Genomic DNA, 22,444 nt, shown 5'->3' with positions numbered 1-22,444 from the left:
GTATACTGTCAAATGGCTGTGCAGAGTTTAACACTGCTGGTGTTGTTATTATAAGAGATTTAGCTATTTGAAAAGGAAAAACAAACTTGTATAATTGTATAAGTGAGTGCTGTGAGAGTAAATAATTGTATAATTCTCTCATCACAAGTCTACTACATCTAGTACATTATATTTCATAATGGCATCATTAAATCATGATAGCTTAAAAAATACTAATTTGTAATAACTTTTTTACATTTATTGAATAGTACAAGGTGTTCTAGGCTTACTTACTATACTGCCATTGCATATATATGACCTAATAACATAATTTACCCAATATTTGATAGATAGCATGGTGAAGATTATTCTGGATGACATCTACAAAAACAATAATTGAAGTATACACCAAGATTCAAGACTTTCACTCTTTCGAAAAAAAGAAAAAAATGCAGGCCTAGTGCAAGATACATCTTATAGAAAGCATTAGATTGAACCATAATCCAATGATTCCCAGCTGAACGGCTGGAATACATAGGAAACTCTTGGTGAACTTTTGAAGAGTAAAGCTACACAGACACATACAGCTGCAATGGCGACCATTGACAGCATCGCCGGCCTATAAACAAGTGCCCTCCTCATGCCACCAACGCCGCCGTACGCCAGCTTTTGCTGGCAGAGCCCACAATGATTTGGAATTACTGTTGCAATCTTCTCTGTATGCAAACTCAATACTTTTGATGACTTATGTCCATCTGATTGCTTCATCGTGTTTCCGTCTACAAGGGTGCCTGGGATGTCAAGCACATGTTGAGTTTGGCTGTTCTTGCTTGTTTTCCTCTGCACAAGTTGAATGTAGGAGTAGTGGCCTCTTAGGGATGCATAGTCATTGGGTGTCAAACCTGTATCGTCCTTAGCACTTTTCCATGCCTCAATTCCAACCTAATCATGACACAGATAAGGGAAAGCTTCATCTGTAAGTATTAAAACAGATATTTGAAAAAAAATAAAAATAAATAAAGTGAACCAGATGAACCAACCATGGTTTAACACTGTTCGACCGGTTCTAATAGGCTGAGAACCGGCCACGGTGGAATCAACCGGAAACTAACCAGTCACCAGTTCAACTGGTTAAACCAGTCGGTCCGGTACGGTTCTGAAAACACTAGTATTAATAGATTAAGGAAGCTTTGTATTATCTTCTAACTTAGAGGACCATCCCAATTTGAAATAAGTATTTGGTACCTAACTTATCAAAAGTTCTTACAAGCACTACAAAGGTCATATTTCTAAGTTTTGTGGACTAAACCCAACCCTCTCAACCCAAAAGCCTGAGGAGTTGTACCGCAACAATGCAAGCAGACGAAGTGATCTAGTAATAGATCGCAGAGGTTGCAGCAATCAATGTGGGTAATTGAACCAATACATCTCCGGTGTGACTTTTTGCTGCCTATAGGCTCCATAATTAAAAGGTATGTATGATGAGAAGATCATAGGGAAGTCTTGTGTTCTCATACCTAGGCCCAATGAGTCAAGAGCGTGGACAATATGGATATCCCAACAGTGGGTCTAGGATAATCTACAATACCATCTTAGAGCCTAATAATGATTTCACTGTGTAGTCTCTATACACCCTTCTCACATCCCTAACGTATGCAAATAATTATGCAAAAGCGAAAAGCAAAAATATATAACGTATGCCAAAGCGAAAATATTTACCATTCCCGGATCATCAGTTAACGCATCCAATACAGTCTCATAGCCATTCATACTTGCTGCGACATGAAGAGGAGTCAACCCAGCAGGCCCAACAGTATCAGGTCTAAATAAGAATCCATCGGGGGACTTGTTGACTTGCATCTCTTTACTATCTCCACCATCCGATGCTTTAATTGGTACAAAGTTTAACAGTAGTTCCACCATAGGCCTACAATTTCTCTTTACAGCTTTGTGTAGAAGACCCATGTTTAACAAAGCTAGCTCTGCAGAGGTATGATCTCCAGTATCAACTTCACCTTCAAAGATAATATCCAAGAGTTTTTTCATCACAGCACACCAATCATGGTCCATAGAGAAGCCGACAAGCCATGTATATCGATTAAAATGGAAACGATCTTGAACAGGTGTCATTGGCCCTAGCCGGAATTTCATACGAATTCTGTGAAGGAGCCAACCCATTTCTTGTACGAAATTCATTGCTCGAGTCTTTTCTTCCATTAATTTGGCTTTGATCTGGATGTCATCAGCAGTCTCTGCCGCCTCAATGATAGTTTCCAGACTGCATATCTCGGAACAAATTTCTTGCTCTGCAACTATGAATGGAAAGGAACAGCTGCTGAGACTATTATCTTCAACCTGAGTAGAGATTAGCAAATCAGAGACAAAGATATAACCTCAAAAACTAGCAAAATAGAGAGGGAAGAAAAACAGAATTGCGAGAACATGATTTATCAGATTCTACCACCTGGCACTTCCCTGCTTCATTTGCAAAAATGATCTATTCCATATGCATTTTAGATATTTCTTGCCACTGTTAAGTCATTTCTTAAAACAAAATTCAAAAAGATTTGAAAATTTATAATGATGTCTGTTACAACATATGTACAACGCATCTATTCCATATGCATTCTAGATATAAGTTTCTTGCCTCTGTTAAGTCATTTCTTAAAAAAATTCAAAAAGATTTGAAAATTTATAGTGATGTCTATCAACATGTGAACAACGCATCTCTTTTAAACAGTTAGTTTTGCCTAAGAAAAAGCCACATGATTATACATAACTCAAGATTTCCAGAGTCAGATGGACTGTCAAACTTAACATTCTCATTCATAGATTGGTTTTTTTTTTTTTTTGGTCTAGTAGCCTAGTGGCTAGAGCTCACACAATTAAATGTGGAGAAGTGGGGTGTCCGGGGTTCGAACCTCGGCCCCTGCATAAATTATGCAATGTCCCTACCAACTGAGCTAAGCTCACGGGGACATTCATAGATTGGTTTTAAATAGATTGAATGAGAAAAACTATAACTAACTAGGTTCATTGATGCATACCCGAATCCAACACAGGAAAATTATACAACAACCACTTAACAATGGAAGGAAAAGATGTGGATTATTTTTCTGAAATGATGAAATTACAGTAGAACGAAAAGAATGCTCAAAAGCATGCTCCTGTTCTTCCTGAGCTTCATCAAAATTAAAGAAGTTCACAGCGACGAAAACAAAAATCAATTCATGAAATTTAAGCAGATTTCACTTTGCCGAAAGAATGTCATGGAAAAAGAAAGTATATATAAAACAATGTTAAGATACCACCTCAATAAACCCTCTTCCAGTCATATTTGGTATATGACAAGAGAAGCTGAGAGTCTGTAGCTCATGATGTCCAATGGCTGCATCAGCACCATCAATCAAATCATAACACATGTCCTCTACCAGGTACTTCCCTTCAAGTGCGCAGAGCAACCTGAAATCAAGAGGAAAGGCTTAACTTCTGGGACATTTAGGTAAATAACCATATGAAATTACATTTTCTTTCAAAATCCAACATAATTATTGCTGAAGTAGTGGGCACATATGTCCGTCAAACAACAAAAACATGTCACTAATTTCTTAAGAAATAGAGTTTTATTGTATCATTAGTTCTTGTGTTGTTTCCTCTATTTGCAAATATATTTCCATACTTTCAGTTGTTAGGCCATATTTTGTTTCCTGTAATTCAAGGTTACAATTAACTGAATTTATGTGCATTATATAATGTTAATAAGGTAGTATCATCAATTTATCGTTGAATAATATTCCAATTATTCTCTTCAAAAAAAAAAAAAATCCAATTATTATTTCCTTCCTCTCTTTCAGCATAGCTGAAATAGTTATAGCTCAAACTATGCCTCTAAGGCTCTGCCAATGCTCTTTTCGGAACTAGAGCTTCTCAAGTCTTAAGCAAATAAGGAGTGAGGAAATTACCTTGCACTAGACAGGAAAAGGCTTAACCCTTTCACAGTAAATTTTACGTCTTCATTTGCAGAGACGGCAAGGGGTTTAATGCACAAAATCTGACAGTTCTGTGGGCTTCCAGGACGCAATGGCACGTCTAAGACCACCTGACCTGGAGGAGATACACAAGGAATAAAAATTATATATTAGTAATCCAAGTAAGTTTTGCCGAAGAATGGACGCAACACACAGTAAGAGGGAACAACCATTATACAAAATAGCTACAGAGTGCTGCACTCTGGTATATATCCATCCTGTTCTCCAAAGAGAATCATTTGATGCAGCAAGAAGCTTTCTCAAGCTGGGCCCCAGATTATAGCATAGCTACATTATGAAATAGTATTTAACATATTCAGATTTATTGTTTTCATGGTTCCAGTAGGCAATCTACATATGATATTATATCAAGTTAACAAATAATTTGAATATTAATTATACCTCATCCCATGCAGAATTTTCAAGGCGGAGACATATAGTTAAAATAATACAGCCTGGTCTTATATAGCTCTCTATCTCAGTGGGACTGTTGGATAACCAGCTAAGGACCTAGTGCTCAAAAAGAAATAATAATCAAACACCATTTAGAGAAACAAGTTCAATGAAATTGTAGTTAATAACAATTTCAAGTTAAGGAAAACAAAATACCTGTGATCGAAGAACATGGGGGATATCATTAGGATCCTTGCCAAAGAGTTTGAAAACAATTCGATCTGTTCGACTCTATAAACATAAAACAGTAAGTAAATAAATAATATGTTAATAAATGAAATCTGGAAGACATCATAAAACAAAGTTGCACTCAAAATTCGATCCACCAGTTTTGTGAACACCGAATATTACTTTATCAATAACTAAGAAATAAATCATATACACAACTTATAACCAATTCCACTGATTCCGCTATAGCAGAGTAATCTACATGAATATTAAGATAGATGGTATAAAAATTTAACAAAACAATCATCAGAAATGTACATTTGGAATTCCAGCACTTTTTTGACAGAGGTAATAGCAACATTATCAAGTGGTATAGTAATTATGAAACAAATTCCAATTGCTAAAACAATATACCTGGCCTTCTCCGCTAGAACTGGATGGTGATTGAGAAGAAGTCGAATCAGAGTTTCTACTCGTCTGAGGTGGACTTGACTTGAGAGAATCACATTGTACTAATGAAGAATGATCACGGGATTCAACCCCCAAGGCCAAAGGTGGATTAGAAATTTCAGGGTTCTCAACATAGTCCTGCCCATCATCATATACATTATTCAGGTCTATATTACATAACCTGTTTCTTCCAACTGTAGTCTCTGTGGCAACTGGTCGAGGTGGAAGGCTACCCTTTGAAGGAACTAAATTTGAGGACTGTGGTATCAGAGGAGGTTTTAAACATCCTACTCCAACACTGCTTGAAGGTATACATTTTTGTGGCAAATGATTGGCAGGAACTGTCGCGCACTGTAACCTAGACTCTGGCGGGTCCTGACGGATCAGACCGTTCGCCATTTCAATAGAAGAATCAAATGGTCTTGATGGTTTAGCGCCATTCGGATTTGAGTTTGGAACATTCTGTGCAGCTCCAGATGTACCAGCTTTTACTAATTCTTGAGGTCCCTCCAATAAGGATGCTATATTTCTTCCATTAAATGTACCAGCTAAACTTGTCAGGTTCCCAATCAGACGAGATAGACCATCCAAGTTTCTCGTATGATCTGGGCCGTTAGCTGCAAATTATAGATAGTATAAATACGTGGTGTCAAAACCAACATGCCAATGATGATGAATTTCAAAATAAATGTAGATGGTAATAACAAATGTTCCTAAAGAAGATATAATTTGAATTTGAATAAGCTCAAAAAGGAAACATGGGAACATTCAACTTTTCAATAATTGGTTTAGCAGTGAACAATCACTATAGTACATTTTGACCAAATTTTATTTTTTTTTAAAAAAACTCGGTATCCGGCATATGGACCGACTAATCCGAGGGCTCCAATCCCACATTTTGACCAAATATTTCCTGGGTAGCTTTAACTGCGCAAATGATTTCTCTTATGATCGAAATGCTGTGCAATCTTTCTAGGAATTATATATCAGCTACTAACAAGAAGGTTGGATGTTTTACTCTCAGAAGCAGGTGTTTAATTTTCAGTTGCCATCAAACTCAGATCTTATTAGTTGCTACCTTATAGGTATTAGTTGAAGACTAGCTAGTTATTTTCATGTCACCATAGTTGTCAATCTCAGATAACGGCGCGGAGCGGCCAACCTTGAAACTGGGATAGTGTGTGGCGGTACGGCCGCTATTTGACTATTTATATCTAAATAATTTATATTATATAAATAATATCTAAATGATTCTATACTATGCATATACAATTATTTATATCAAAATAGTTTACATTTAATAACCTATACTATATATATCTAATCTTTTATTCAAGTAATTATTTTACTATTAGTCAATATTACTATTGTTATTTTGTTATTAAGTTAAGGGTCTATTATTACTAAATAATATTTTTTTATTTACTTACTTTACTTGGACATTTTATTATTTGAAAAAAATTATTTGTTTATTATTACTAACTTCTATTGTTTTTTAAAAAGCCTTACAAAGGCCCTTTTTTTTTATGATGTCGTCTTTTAGTTGATATTTTTGTAAATTGGACATTAAGGGCCAAGACTTTGTCATCTCCTTTAATCTAGTAACTAGTTAGTAGACCTAAAAGGTATCTTAAATTGTACCAAACATTTGTTTGCCATCACACACACAACCATCAGCTACTTGAGCAGCTGACAAAATTGGAGGATTAGGTGTAGCAGATTTGGTGTGCTGCGACCCACAACGTTCTGGCTGTGAAAACCACTGTGGCGCTCAGCTACTGCTCTGCGCCGCATCAACACTGTCGCGGCGCGAAACACTGCTATTAAACATTAAACCTCTTCATAGAATCCAATTTTGCTACAAAAATTTCAGCATTGAAGCATGATTCCCAAGAGCATATAGACATTTAGATACCATTAACGGATTGCACTTCAATGACATAATGTCACATGACATTGGCCAATCAAATTGTGACATGTGGCAATGTAATATTTTAAAACATAAAAGCTTGTGAGAGAGAGAGCAGTTGAATTGGCTTATATGTCACAACTGGATTGGCCAATATCATGTGACATTCCCATTTGTGATCATCAAATTTCCTCAATCCAGAGAAGAATTAAAGACAAAACAATAAGCATTATTTCAGTTTGTAATGTAGCAGCCAAATAAGAAATTACAAATGCAACACGCAAACTCACAATGCATATTGGACAATATCCTTAGTAGACTCATCAACAGATAGCTACTGCCTCTTTCTTCATTCGGAGAACCTCCATTAACTACAGCAGTATCAGGATGTGTCTTCCTCCTCCTCTTATTATGGCCTGCAAGACGCCTACGACAACTTCTCTTCCCTTCATCAAACTCTTGAAGAACGTGAAACCTGTCATAAATTTAAGAAGTCGCACCAACTAAGGTGCTCATGTAAATGTTCTGAAAACTATAAATGCGTGTAAGCCCGGTTTTAAAAACCAACTACAAGAAAATAGATGGGTTAACAGGATTTAAAAACATTACACAACATAGAGCCTGAATTCTTCATCTTAACATGTTCCAAAATATTAAGAGTTCACTTTTGATGAGTTGGGATCCTCTCCATTTCTCAAAAGAAATGAAGGACTCCATTTTGAGAGAGACCGACACAAAAAGTAGATAGTGGGTCCCACCACCAAGTGGGCCGCACCATCATTGATTTTTTTTCAAAAATTTATTTCTCCAAATGGAGCTCTCCATTTCTTTTGAGATATGGAGAGGATCCTAACCCACTTTTTATGCACTATCAATGTAAAACCTTTTACATAGTCAACCAATCATATATGAGACTTTTTCAATGGTTTTGATTGAAAGCAAACATTTTTAATGATCCGACAATCATAATGATTGAAAGTGTATAAAATCTTTATGCATACCAATTAAATCCAAAACTAATGCGATGAACATATCATAAATCTGAATTGTGATCCTTAAGAAACTATCATTTTACAACCTAACTGACCTGCTACACTGTTGACAGAATCGTTGCATAACACTTCCCACAAGTGCCTTACTAGCCTTAGAATGCACATCACAAACTTTGTGTCGACGATGATAGTCCTTTGCGTTACTAAGATCCGCCCTACAATCCTCCACCTGACAAACAGCACGATTCGAAGTAGGCACAGGCGCAATCTTCGTCTTTTTACCACTTTTTTCCTCCCCATCCATTATAGGGTAAACTTGACCCCCAAGATTCAAATTAAGAGAACCAAAATCATCATTCTTCTCCAACCCTTCACCACCAAAACCCCTCCTCCTCTTCTCCAACTCTCTACTTCCTTCGCCAGACACCAAATTATTTGAAACATCAACATTTTCACGTATTTCGGGTAAAAATTGACGATTCCTACAATCCGTCGGCACCGAATTCAGTTGCTTAGCAGTAAAAAGATCACCATCCCATCTCCAATCATTCAAATCCCAATCCTTATTCCCTCTTCCAACAACACCCTTCATCTCAGGCACTACTGCTCTATACAAATGCTGATTTTTTCCCTCAAAATCAGCATCCATAATTCAAAAACCCCTCTAAAAATCTACAACCACCCAGATTCCAAATCCACAAAATTAAGATACCCAATTGAACCAATTACATAAAAATCCAAACTTTAATCATCAACTTTTATCTAACAACAAAAACAACAAAACCCTCTAGCATAAACATGGATCCAAATCCAAACAATAGCTACTTACCCAAAACAAGCAAATATATTAAAAATTACACTAAATTCAAATTAAACAGCCCCAGAATTGCAAAATTAAAGCTTGCAGCATGAATTTTTCAAAGAAGTTGAAGTAGGATTGAATTGAGTTGAAGAGAAAGAGGTAAGAAAGATAATAGAATAATAGTTAGGAAGTGGAGACAGAAAACATGCGTATAACAAAGGGAAATTAGGAAAAGGTTAGGAAAGAATTTGTCGAAAAATGCTGTTTCCGTGCTGCTGTTGAGACAGTACTTGCCTCTACCCTCTCTCTCTCTCTCTCTCTCTCTCTCTCTCTCATGTACTATGTTTCACTTTTGTCTTTCAAACGGTCAATGTTCTTTTTTTCCCAAATTATACGAAATTTTTACCGCCGTTTATAACTATGATGGAAAATTGTTGTCGACACATTGCATAAAGCTGTATCACACATGTAAAAGACACTTTGCCCCCTCGGCAATTAACTGCCGAGGAATTCAAAATCCGGCTACAGTTAACTGCCGAGGAAAACCTCGGTAGTTAACTGCCGAGTAAAACATTTATGCAGAGGTTTCTTGTTTCATCTGATGAAAAATAATCCTCGGCAGTTAACTGCAGCCAGATTTTGAATTCCTCGGCAGTTAACTGCCGATGAGGCATAATCGTATTTTACATGTGTGACACAGCCTTATGCAATGTGTTAACAGCAATTTTCCTACTAATGTTCTTTTTTATAGTTTATATGAGATTTTTACCGCTGTTTATTATTGACCGAGTTTTCATTACTCATAATCATTTTCACAAGGATTCAATTTTTATTTTAAATATTTGAATTAATCAATACTCCCTTCTATGTCAATTATAAGCTATATTTTACTTTTTAAGTTTATTAAATAACTAATATATTTGCCGAGCTTGGTAACGCAAGCTTGTATCCTAAGTAGGAGGCATTAAGATGTTGGAAGGTCTTTGATGTGGTTTTTTTTTTTATTAATTTGGTCATTGATTTCGCAGCGGTTAAGTTTCAACACGGTGAATCCGACTCATATTTCAGATCTTATGCTTCAATTTGGTTTTTTATAAAGATCATCGAACAATTATCATTCAGCAATGCATCATATATGTCTTTCTTGCGTTTGTGAAATTTGAAACAAAATAAATAGACGAATATATGTTTTGGTGACTGAAAGTCAAATATGCTACTTTTGTTTTTGAGTATCATTCTTGGTGGTTTAACCTTTTTTTGTGCTTGAGAGCAAATAAAGTTTGATCGGGTACTAATACTCAGACAATACTCATTCAAAATGTTATTCTATTTTTAAAATAAATTGATACAAATATATGACATGATAATGATACATGCACAACCAAACTTCAAAATGTTCATTGTGTTCACCTTATTTATTTTAATAGATTCCTCATAATAATTTAATAAATGTTTAATTATCTTAAGGAAAATAATTAATCTTTAATAGTACAATTTATTAAAGAAGTTTTTTTTTCAAAAAGTGTTTAAACAAAGAAGAAAGATAAAACTTGACCCTTAAAAAAAAAAGATAAAACTTGACCAAAAAAAAGAAAAAAGATAAAAAGTACCCAGCTGACTTAATTTATTGAATAAATATGGTCATCGAATGTGGACGATTTTTGTTGTGTCCCATTTGTCTCTCTTTCTCGTTTGTTTCTTCAAATTCTCGCATTCTTTAATGGGTTAATTATGTTTCTAGTCTCTATAAAATAGCGACCTTGTAAGTTTAGTCCCTACTTAATTTTAATAGCATTTTTAGTCCCTATGAAAAAAATTTACTTATAATTTTAGTCCCTGCTAAAACAAAGTTTGATTAATTATCCTTAAACTCTTAAATTTTTGAACGATTTTTTTGAGACAAGATTAGAACACTATGAAAGGTTCGTTTACTAAAATTTAGAATTTTCTGACATGAAATGAATTAAATATGAATTTTTTAAAATGACAAAAGTTAAAGATAAAAAGTAATAAAATCTGGATGTAGAAATCAAATTTTGCGATAATTTTTTGCGGACGAACTTTTAGTAATGTTCTAAACATGTCTGCAAAAAATTGTTCAAAAATTTAAGAGTTTAAGCATAAATTAAACAAATTTGAATTGAGTAGGGACTAATACTCGGTGCAGAAAAACAAAATTAGGGACTAGAAATGCAATTAAAATTAAGTAGGGACTAAACTTACAAGGTCGCTATTTTATAGGGACTAGAAACATAATTAACCCTTCTTTAATTGAAGCTATATTGTGATCTATTTTATCCTTAATATCATTTTATATATGTTTTGTAGATTTTATTTTTATGTTAACTTTTTGGTTTTTAGAAGAATGGAATCTTAAGTATTTGAAATTGAGATTAATTAGAATAGACTCCCTCAAAAAAAAAATTAATTAGAATAGACTGACAGTGTAAAACGACTTTACACTATCAACCAATTAAATTCACCTAATTAGACACATCATGTTAAGTGTTAAAAAAGGAAGAAAATCAAATAAAATATGGATAATAATGACATATCCCACATTTAATTTATTAGCCTAAGTCTCTCTTGCTTTCCCTGACCTTCTCTTACCTTTGTCCAATTTGTGTCAACAATTCATCACAAAATGATAATAATTTCTAAGATCTTTAATTTTTCTTATTTTATATCCTCGATCAATTTTGTTTCAATTTTGCTGAATAAACAAAATTGATTATTATTAGCCTAAAACAAAATTGTTTCTTTCTTCATAGTTTGAAGGAAGACATAGTTTGGATGCAAATTGGGCATATGCTGGTTTTTTTCCATTACGTTTAGGAGCATCACTACTAGAAGAGCATAACCATTAATATTTAGATATATTATGAAATGTGGGTAGAAAGCAGTTATTGAAAAAGATTTTGTTTGATTTTTTCCTTTTTTTTTTTGTACCACTTAAGATTAAGATGATGTGTTTAATTGAATGATTTTAATTGGTTGATAGTGTAAAGTCTTTTTACACTAACAGTCTATTCTAATAAAGTAAATAAATATATTCAAAATAATTATTCTATCTAAAAATTGAACTCGGATTCTCCTATATAATTTGTTCTGTAATAAAACTCATTAATCGATTAAGTATAGTTTCTTACTTGTCTTTTAGAAATTTTTACCACTGCCATAGATGAAATTTGAAGATGGGTTGCGATAATTTTTCTTACTGGCTTCACTTGGACTTTTTCTCCGCTCAATAACATTATTAGTGCTCCATTTACTCTCTTTCTTCATTTTGTCTTCATATATGAATTTGCTTTTGATCTTGACAGAAATTTGATAATGTAGTTATATGACGATGCTTTTCCATTAGAAGTTTTGAATATTGAAGTTGGTTTCATATAGAAATTTTTTATCTTTATTTTTCTTGTAACAAAAGGATTAAGGGGAAAAAATAAAAAAAGAAGATAAAGAGAGGTAGAAACAAAATTTGAAAGGAGAAAGAATTAGAGGAAAGAAAGGATCCAATTTGATTTTGAATTTGTCTACGTTTTTACAAATAATATTCTACTATGTTTTTACAAATTGTTCAGATGCAAAAACCTATAATAATCATTCATAAAATGATCTTTCTTTTTTTGTTCAAACAAAGAAAGAAATATTTTTGCTTCAAAGCCATTCTAAAAACCTCACAACTTATGGTGGAAATACATATCATAATAAACTATTGCTTATGTTTTTTTACACGCAACATAATTTCATTTTTGTTAAATGGATAAAAACAAATCTTTTTTCATTGATCAAAAAAAATATCTTATTCTAAATTTTTGCTTTATTAAATTTGCACATATCATAATTGTTTGTTGTTTTACCAATTTTTAAGATCAAAACAAAAAAAATCAAATAGATTCTAATCAACATAGATAATTCTAAGATGAAGAGTTTTTTTTTTATCAACAATAATAAATTCAAAAAATCAACAAAAAAAAATACAAAATATCTATCAACAGCAAATATAAAAATTTAAAAATAAATACAAACAGATCTTCACTAAAAAAATACATGTAATAAAACTAGAAGACAAGAGATCCAAACTCTGAACTTAAGTTTGTTGTTATTGCAGGATGACATGAGAGAAAGGAGACAATATTTGTGTATGCCCAGATTGAGTAACAAGTAGATTCAAATGAAAGCTTACAAGATCATGTTACAGATCTCACACTAAATCAATCGATATTAAAGCTTACAAGAGATCCTCAGCACTGTTGCTTGCTTCAAAGCCATTCTAGAAACCTCACATTTGGGTAGAAGATGAGAATGACCCATTTTTCAAACTAACTCCTTTAATAAATCAGTTTGGGTAGAAATGTAGAGGAAGATGAGAGGATGAAAAATATGATTTTTGTTTTTCAGAAAAGTGGCCGAAAATGATTGTTTGGTGGCCAAAGGTGTGGATTTTGGGGGGTGAAGTCTGGGAGTAAAATGACAGACCAAGAGAGAAGGGCGATTGTGTATTGAGAGAGAGAATAGAAATGCTTTACTTTTGTAATTAATTAATAATTAATTAATGAAATATTAAATATAAAAATCTTTTTGTTATCTCTACAGATTTTGTAGTTGATATGGAGTTTCTTTCTTTTAAAAAAGAAGAGGTTAACAAGATAGGAGTTGTAAATGAGAAAAATTGGTAAATAATATTTATTGAATGCTTATTTATGTCATTGAATAAATGATTTTAAGGTATATATTGATAAAACAATTGTGTATATGTTTTTACACGGGACCCATATTTATCACTTATCAATTAATTAAAAATTTGTATTCAAAAATATTTTAAATTATTTTCGTATATAAAAAAGATTCTACATAAATACTATATAAATATTTTAAAGAATAAGTCAGTTTTGAGGGTTAATTATGATATTTACTTATAAAATGAAGTATGTGTTTATAAAAATACTATACCAATTTTTTTAATAAATTTTAACTTCATATAAAATTTTCACTACCAAAATTATCTAACGAGTGTATCATTGATACACGGGATTCAATTTGAACACTAATCTAATGGATAGATATACATAAGAATGGATAGATATACCAAAATTATCTAATGGATTCAATTTGTCCTAACCTAATACTTTGGTTTGCTTTAATAACTCAATTTTGAGGATTAATCATGATATTTGCTAATAAGATGAACTAAGAGTTTATAAGAATACTATATAAAAAAAATCCATATAAAATTTCCACTACCAAAATCATCCGAAAAGTGTATAATTCATACACGGGACCAAATTTGAACACTAATATACATGTACATGAGAAACTTAACGACAACAAAAATTATTGTATTGTCCTTGCCTAATATTTTGATTTGCTTTGATAACTCTGTTTTGAAAATTATTTTGATATTTGTAAATAAAATAAATTAAGATTTTATAGAAATTTTATATCAAAGTTTTTTTTTTAAAGGACTATATCAAAATTAGTTAAAGTTAGTAACAAATGATAACGATGAAAAACAATTATAAATTTTTTATAGCATTATTTACTATTATATTTGTTCCCGCCGACACGCACCTCATCGTACAACGACACACGTTTCGCCGCGCGGCACAGCCGCGCTACCCGTGCTCAGCACGGGTATCTCGACTAGTTAGAGGAAAGAAAGGATCCAATTTGATTTTGAATTTGTCTACAATTTACAAATTTCATATGCAATGCAAATTGGCTTTTACTTTTCTCGCTTATGCTATTCTCGTGCGCCCTATAAGATTTCCAAAAATACTCTTGGTTCGTATTATATAATCCTAACCAGATTGTTATCATTTTTCGAATTCTAAAATCTGAAACATTACGAACTGCATTTTTTTTTGTGTAATATTTGATGTCAAAGGCGCCTGCTGACCGTCGTAGAATCCCCTCTAAAATGCAAAACAATTGCAGGAATTCTATGAACGGTCAGCAATGACCGACCATGACATATATAATGCTAAAAAAAATCCAATCTCATATATAAAAATGATGGATATTTTAACATCAACATGTGATTACTCTCGTAACAAATTCAAAGAATCTAAGTTGAATGAATAGGCAATTTAATCATCGAAATTATAGCCTCCAATTCTAATAAGTCTGTTTCACAAGTCTGGGAATTTTTCCCACGATTCAGTTTATGCCTTTGTTTTTTATGATTATTATATTTATTAATGATATAAAATTAATTTTAATGATATGACATCGTTGATTTGAACCAAAAACAACAAATCACAAAAAAAGAATACATTTGATGAATGAAACTTAAGTTTGCTTTTTCAAGTCCTAATTTTCTATTATGCCACGTCATTAAACGTAACTCTTCATCATAAACTAGTTACAAACCCGTGCTTCGCACGGGATGAATTAAGTATTTTTAAAAAAATTTGCTCTAAAGGAGAGATGTTCAAATTACGGAACATTGCTATTTTTCGTAAATTTAAGAACGAAGGTCGCGTCCTTCGCACGGGTTAAATACTTTTTTTTTTTAAATTCTTACTATATGTTTGAATAAGACAAATGAAACCGATTTACTAAGATAAATCCAAGTGTAGTAAGCCAATCCCAAAATGTTCCGCACTAAATAAGGACCATCACTTAATTATTTAAATTCAACAATAATTATTCAAGCTAATTAACATCACACCATATACTTGAATAATTAGACCCTAAACATCTCAAGATACTAACAAAAGTCCTAGTACATGTAGATTCTACTACACCGCGATTGCAGAGAAGTGTTTCACCAACTGTTGTGTATCGGACAACACTCAAGCAGCTTGATCCAATTCCAACTTCCGAGACACATAAACCATCCTAACCACTGCAAAAACACCGGTGCAGATGAGCATGACAGCCGAAGAATGACACAATAAAAACAACCGAACAGACCAGCTACAAAATCTCATTACAAAACATCCACTTGGCATCGTCAGAGTCATTTTTCGTATGAAATAAATCACCAGATTGCTTGTGTATGATTTTTCCCTCGCAAACAATGTATTCATAGTGCTCTCTTTCCAGCTATTTACGAATTATTAAGAAATGACCAGCTGGTTAGAAAAGCAGGAAGAAGTAATAACTTTTGAAAAAATTAATTATAAGTCAATATTATAGTCAATGTCAACTACAATTAACAAAATAAAGAAAATACTAAGTCCAATAAACAGACGCATGTAGTCCAAGATACTTTATGCATTGTTTTCGGAGCTTTGGTCGGGGCCTGCGATCAAGATCAAGAGTTTTCCCATTTCCCAAATACAACCTGTAAATTAAGAGAGAAAAATTCAGTTGCAAAAATCAACACCGTTTCCTCTGAATCTGATATACTTTTTTCCAAAAGAAATATGTAAAATTCAGGTGAACCTTTGCAAGTCAATGAGTATAAGCATCAATGTGAAAAATAGTTCAAATGGAAAACACTGAATGCACAAGCATATCCATTGAAAGTATAAAAACATTGAACAACTAATGGGAATTAGATGCTACATTACTATATCCACATTGAAATCATCTTATATGAACAGAAAATAAACAGTACTCAAATCATATAGCCAATTCACTATATTATATGTGAGAACTAACTAATGGGAATTATAAATATGCAGTGAGTTTTACTATCCTAGTTTTCTCCCCTGTTTAAGATATTTCTTATTTGAAACGAATTTTACTTTTTCAGTTTTCAAAAGATTGAAAGAAAAATATTACACTGACATCCTAGTTTTCTTTTTTATCTTTCTTTACTACTGAAATAAAATAATGGTGTTAAAACTAAATGAAAACTTACCACTCCACCATATACATAGCCAATTGCATATCCCTTTGGTATACACATGTAAAATATAGAAAGCCACACTGTTTTCTGATACATACACCAATATAAGAAGGTTAGAACCATAAAGAAAATAGGCAGCAAACACAATACCATATAATATAAAATATTCCAACTGTCAAGAAGGTAAGAAAAAATCAGCCAGTGTTGCCATATTATATCTACAAACCATTGAAATGTTGAATAAAAGCAAACTAATATAAACTCAGTTAGACCAAGTTTCCATTGTGATTTGAGTTATAATACTCAGCATTACTGCTTAATAGAATTGAATAAAACTAAAACAGTTGAGTCAGTTTATTAATATACAGTGGCAATGAAAAGGCCAGAAGAAAAAGCTATATATTACGGGACTAAGGGGAATATATTTTATTTATTATCATCATATCTGTTTGTTTATTATCATCATATCTATAGAAATCTGGTTTAGAAAAAGGAATACGAAAACTCAATCGCTACGCTACATTGATATGACATTACCTCTGGTAAATAGGAAGCTAGACGCTGCTCCAATGGTAACGTCTCCAATAATGGCAATATCAGATCAGGCTTCAAAATGTCACTGAGTTCAAAGCCTAATTAAATGCAAGAAAATTGTCAATGTAGAGTAAACAACCTTTTGCTAATATTTTTTTTTTTATAAAATGATGTTAAATCTGTAGAGTGAACAACCTTTTGCTAATATTTTTTATAAAATGATGTTAAAAACCTAAATCCGTCAAACTGCACACTAATGCCCCTCATCATGGGATACAGTTTTGAATATTATGTTGACAGCTTTAATTTTTAGAGTATAGAGAAAGTTGTAAAAGTAGATTGAAATTCGAATATAATCGGATGCAATTGCAATATTATGTGTTGACACATATCTATCACACAGTCTTAATAGATAGCAAGGAAATGAATACAATGCCAAGTGATTACCTTCGTCAGGATCAAGAATGCTATCTGCAAATATATCATCAGAAAAGTAATAGGTCAGATCTCAACACAGTTAAAAGGGAATAAAAGAACATCTCTCTAAATGTAACTTATTGCCTGCAGCAGGTCCAATGTTGCTCAATAGTCCAGGCAACTGCTGCAACATCTTCATCATCAAAACTAAGATTTAATGTCTGTAATTTGAAGCCTAAACCTTGTATGGTCTTTACCAGACCTGAAGCCACACCTGTAGCTTGGATTGTTGTCTGCTTTTCCAACTGAACATGATAAGCACAAAAAGACATTAAACATATGTAAAAAATCAAAGTCAAAGCATAATGCTTAAGCTAATAAAATGTCACATCTTAAATTGCCAGTCAGGACATCATGAGCACTTGATTCCTTATATAAAAAGCTTAACCTTGTCACAAATGGATTGGTGTTCAGATACTAACATGAATGTAATGAAGGCATCAAGCCATCAACATAGTATTGAGGTTATCCACAACAGAGTTAGTTGAGCCGCAGCTGGTGTAGGTTGCCTAAGGTTTTTTTTAAAAGCATGGTCTTCCATATCAATAGCACACATACCAACTTAAAATAAAAAGACTTGGAGAAAAAACTAAATCATAAATGATAGTTCCAAACATGGTCGTTTTTCATTATAAATCTAACTACTTTTACCTTGCCTAAAACATAACCCCTTGTGTATGGTTACTGATAATCCTAATAACTGAATCATTTAATAAAATAACAATGAGTGATGGTCACAATAGCTCGGAAATAGCAAAGTAAAATCAATAAAAGAAAATAACATGAAATGATATCATAAAAGTGTAGTACAAAATAGAATACTCACAGCCTAAAAGAAAAAAAAAAGACAAACAAACCTCCTCTTGCGTCATTAGCAACAGCTGCAACATCACCAACAGCACAACATGCCCTTCCATTTCCCTGATAAATGTAACCTAAAGTAAGAAAATCCATAATCTCTTCGAAGATGAGAAGACATGTTGCAAAGGATTTGAAAATGTGCACTTTGGTTTGAGTCTTTAATTTATTCAGAATTCCTAATGAGACACATACATGCATATGACATATCTATTTTATTTGCTCAGAATTACCCTTTTCTTAACATAGAATGTACATCAGTCTAAATTTTACGGTATGAACGCTTTATAAAGATGCAAACTTTGCAATTGCCTTCCATCTGAAAGTTTAGATAGAGAAAAAAAAGTACATAAACATATATCATAATCATATACAGATACATAATGTAACCATAATTCATATTGAGATGAGATGATTTTCTGCATAAAGAGAACAAATGAGTCCCTCAATATTTATTAAGTTACTACTAAGGGCAACCCGGTGCACTAAAGCTCCCGCATACGCAGGGTCCGGGAAGGGGTCCCACCAGTTGGTATTGTACGCAGCCTTACCTTGTTTTTTTACACAAGAGGCTGTTTCCAGGACTTGAACCCATGACCTTCCAGTCACAGGACAACAACTTTACCAATTGCGCCAAGGCTATTTATTAAGTTACTACTAATTGGTTTTAATGGCAGGTGTAAATCAGTCTCTCTGGGATGTCATATTTTAATCTAATAGTGCGGGCGCAAACAAATGTGTGTTTTATCTATAAAAGAGGGTCAAAGAACATTTGATTACTTTCAGACGCCAATTTTCCCTTGCTAAATTTTTTTCAACTAATACAACAGTTTATTCATTCTTATTCCAATGAATACACATTTAATATGTTATAACTTATAAGCATATAAAATAGCCAACTAACTTATATCATTTCCAGAAGTCCAGTATCTACCTTGTAATCTACAAAGTTCATAAAAATAGAAAGAACGAAATAGTTTTAGCACCAGCAACTTCCAGTAAAGAATTTAGCTGATCCCCAAATTTATACTGTCACAGGGTAAAAGAATAAGATAATTAAATTGTGTCAAGATGAGCTATGCTCCAGCCTACAAAAATATTAAGATGTTTTCGTTTTATATTTTCAAAAACCCCTAGATATCTCTATCCTGCATATTTACATTGCAATGTTCAGAGTAACAATAAAACCAGAAGCTAGAAATTATAAAACCTAAGTTCAGTTTCAGAGTGACTGCATAAGACTTTAAGACAATTACCTTGATATCACAAATAACAAATAGAGCAAGTTTCGATTAAGCCGCAACCAATATGTCATGGGCCCAATTTTTACAACTGTGGCTGTCATCATAATTGCTAGCACTCAAGGACCATGACATGAACAATAATATAAATAACAAAATTGCAATAGTGAAATATTATACTAAGAATCAGGCTATATAACTTCCCTATAGAATCAGGGAGCCAATCAACTTGGTTCATCAACTTGCCCTGGAGCTTGAGATCACGAGTTCCTTTCTTTGCAGAAACCTCAATTATGCTAGCAAGTTTAATCAAACTCAACTTATCACCATCTTGACCTACAAAACAACGTCCCATCAGCGCAACATTATCAAAGTCTAATTCGACCGCAATTTAGGCAGCATCAACCACATTAGAGACCGCAATTCTCAACGATATCAAAAATAGCGACACAACCGATCGTTTTGTAATTTAAATTGGCCAATATTGTTTCATGGTTCTACGTTTGGAACTACGCCAAAAATGCATTAGTAATCTCCCATTTGTTCATTGGTACTCAAACCGTGTAGTTTAATTGCATTTATACTTTCTTAATCTTACAGCTAACTACACCATTAAGGTCAGCTATAAACTATCATGGTTCCTTGATTTGGCCCAGACAAAAGAAACAATGAAAATAATGGTGAAAGTGAAGTGTGCTATGTTTCTATCAAAAGCTTAATACATACATATAAGAACTCATTTAGAAGAAGGAAACCAATGCTAAAAGATAGTAGTATATTTCAAATATGGAATAACATGAGCACCTGAGGAGTAGTTTTGATGAGTCAACTGAAGCAAAGTCCTGAAACCAAAGAATATTCAAACTTCATAACCTAAAAAATCCCTTTATAAAATAACATTGAGCAAATTTTTTATTAAAACTGAAAACTTACTCGATAAAGCGGACTATATTTGGAGAGAAAGTTTCCCGTTCCGCTGCAACAATTTATCAAACACATAGTATGCATATCTAAAACTGAAAAAGAACCACATAAAACTCCTCAAAGCATTTAGTTTAGAAGCACATACCATTGGGGGTATCAACACCTCCTGTAGGTTCTTGGTGAAATGCATACCATTGTAAGAAAAATATTTTCTATGTCCTAAAGTAAAATTTACCAACATAATCAAAGCAAAAGATGTGCTAATAGACAATGGACTTGGAGAAAGTAGCAAGAGAGCCATATACATGTGTGAATAATGAAGGATATGTGATCAAATAACAAAAGAAAATAATTAAATAATGAAGGATCATTTCTCATATTAAATTTTAAGACTCGTCGACCAAAGAAATCTAAAATCAATATCCAGGTCTTATCCAAATTTTGTGAATTCAACAGCCAAAGTCACCAAAATCCGATATAATGTTCAATACTACACACAGATATCAATGTGATTTTACAATATCATACCACAAAAACGAAAGACTTTCAAAATAAGATAAAAACTCATCTCTGACAAACCAAAAGTTTATTGTTTATAGTGGATTGTAATATTTAGTCAAGGCAACTTTTTGTTTTTATTCGAAATAATTTGAACTTCATAGCTAATTAAGTCCAGCTATTCTACTCCAAACCAGTTTAATCTCATTTTTGTGGATTCAACAACCAAAGGTACACAAAGAAAACTCATCACCATTCTTAGAAGCTGTTCATCCCAAAAACTAAAAACATAGAAAATCAGGAAATCTTGAAAAAACCTGCACCTCATCAACCCAAAGAAGATTCAAATTCCCTCATTCATAATCCAGTCATACATTAATCTACCAAAATATTTAAGAATACCCTCACAGCCAAATAAATTTTCCAAAACATAAATATCATTAGACTCTAATTCATGATACTATGACAAATCAAATAAGAGACCAAACATATTTCCTGAATCATTGAAGCATTTTTCGGTACCATGATTTTTTGAGACATCAAATATATTTAAGAATACCCTCACCACCAAATAAAATTTCCCGAACATAAATATCATAAGAAAAAACACAAACCCATAATCGACCAAAATCAAACCAAAATCTCTCAGCCAAAATCTTCAAACAAATCGATTAAAGGAAAAAAAAAATATAAACTCAATCGATTAAAACAAAATAAAGCATCAATCAATTAGAAGAACAGAATCAACCAAAAAATGGAACAAAAACACAAATTCAGAAAATCAGACCAAAATCAAACCAAAATCTCTCAATCGATTAAAACAAACACAACATACAAACCAAACATAGTCTCTCAATCGACTAAGCTACATGAAGAAGGGAAAGTAAAGAAGCAGCAAAAACAACACAGAAGAAACATGCATGCAGATAAGAAAATCGGACACCAACCTTTGATTAACACGATGATGATGATGATGACAAACTGAACCGGAGAGAAACCTGGGCAATATAGCAACGGGAGAGAAAGCTGAGAAATAGGAAACACTAAGAGTCTCTCAATCTTATAACTGGCTTTATATAGTGTAAAAGGTGATGATCTGTCAACAAAGAAATTTCATTAATTAGGAAAATACCAAAATACCCCTAAAGTGCCAAAAATGAGGGCAAAAATGGAATTATCTAGGGCTTGTTTTGTTTGGTATAATAAGTAGATAAGTAGATGAATATGATACAACTTAAGAAATAAACTCCAAAATGGATTGTGGAAGAAAAACCATGTATCCGTTGGAATACTATTAGGGGACTAAAAGAGCTATTAAGTTTTACAA

At 32.8% G+C, this 22,444-nt stretch overlaps 2 protein-coding genes across 36 annotated transcripts; both read right to left on the bottom strand.

Annotated features, from left to right (window-relative positions):
• Positions 1 to 171: 171 nt before the first annotated feature.
• LOC146946348 (squamosa promoter-binding-like protein 1) lies at positions 172 to 9,090 on the bottom strand. Its single transcript, XM_085744477.1, has 10 exons — positions 8,075 to 9,090; positions 7,278 to 7,462; positions 5,043 to 5,695; positions 4,617 to 4,691; positions 4,410 to 4,517; positions 4,178 to 4,295; positions 3,942 to 4,083; positions 3,291 to 3,441; positions 1,699 to 2,334; positions 172 to 921 (listed from the first exon to the last, which is right to left on the bottom strand). The coding sequence occupies exons 1-10, from the start codon at positions 8,626 to 8,628 to the stop codon at positions 466 to 468; spliced, it is 3,078 nt and encodes a 1,025-aa protein (XP_085600603.1). The 5' UTR covers positions 8,629 to 9,090; the 3' UTR covers positions 172 to 465.
• A 6,293-nt stretch (positions 9,091 to 15,383) lies between these two features.
• On the bottom strand, positions 15,384 to 22,161 carry LOC146946347 (26S proteasome regulatory subunit RPN13-like). 35 transcript variants are annotated; one of them, XM_085744449.1, is made up of 13 exons: positions 22,065 to 22,161; positions 20,765 to 20,838; positions 20,629 to 20,671; positions 20,500 to 20,537; positions 19,711 to 20,031; positions 19,389 to 19,483; positions 18,688 to 18,773; positions 18,454 to 18,517; positions 17,681 to 17,841; positions 17,567 to 17,590; positions 17,123 to 17,217; positions 16,598 to 16,672; positions 15,384 to 16,075 (listed from the first exon to the last, which is right to left on the bottom strand). In XM_085744449.1, exons 9-13 carry the CDS (start codon positions 17,736 to 17,738, stop codon positions 16,046 to 16,048), a joined length of 282 nt encoding a protein of 93 aa, XP_085600575.1. In that variant the 5' UTR covers positions 17,739 to 17,841; positions 18,454 to 18,517; positions 18,688 to 18,773; positions 19,389 to 19,483; positions 19,711 to 20,031; positions 20,500 to 20,537; positions 20,629 to 20,671; positions 20,765 to 20,838; positions 22,065 to 22,161; the 3' UTR covers positions 15,384 to 16,045. The 35 variants fall into 35 exon arrangements, 29 of the variants coding, with proteins under 29 accessions (XP_085600575.1, XP_085600594.1, XP_085600597.1 ...); XM_085744468.1 differs by lacking the exon at positions 18,688 to 18,773 and having other exon boundaries at positions 15,384 to 15,834; positions 16,001 to 16,075; XM_085744471.1 differs by lacking the exon at positions 18,688 to 18,773 and having other exon boundaries at positions 15,384 to 15,634; positions 16,001 to 16,075.
• Between the last annotated feature and the right edge of the window lie 283 nt (positions 22,162 to 22,444).

Source organism: Medicago sativa, chromosome 2 (genome assembly GCF_051527215.1).
Source record: "Medicago sativa cultivar Bolivia chromosome 2, Bolivia_mono, whole genome shotgun sequence".
Lineage (NCBI taxonomy): Eukaryota > Viridiplantae > Streptophyta > Magnoliopsida > Fabales > Fabaceae > Medicago > Medicago sativa.
The sequence above is the reverse complement of the archived record's forward strand: the minus strand, read 5'-3'. Positions and strand labels throughout refer to the sequence as shown.

Bases quoted from the DNA above. Each gene is read 5' to 3' on its own strand.
- LOC146946348 (XM_085744477.1), bottom strand. From the start codon at position 8,628: ATGGATGCTGATTTTGAGGGAAAAAATCAGCATTTGTATAGAGCAGTA. The intron at 4,692-5,042 runs GTATATTGTTTT...TTATGTTTATAG, and splicing joins GTTCTAGCGGAGAAGGCCAG to AGTCGAACAGATCGAATTGT. The intron at 4,296-4,409 runs GTATAATTAATA...TTCATAATGTAG, and splicing joins AAAATTCTGCATGGGATGAG to CTATGCTATAATCTGGGGCC.
- LOC146946347 (XM_085744466.1), bottom strand. From the start codon at position 17,738: ATGATGAAGATGTTGCAGCAGTTGCCTGGACTATTGAGCAACATTGGA. The intron at 17,591-17,680 runs GCAATAAGTTAC...ATATATTTGCAG, and splicing joins CAACATTGGACCTGCTGCAG to ATAGCATTCTTGATCCTGAC. The intron at 16,673-17,122 runs GTAATGTCATAT...TGTATGTATCAG, and splicing joins TAGCTTCCTATTTACCAGAG to AAAACAGTGTGGCTTTCTAT.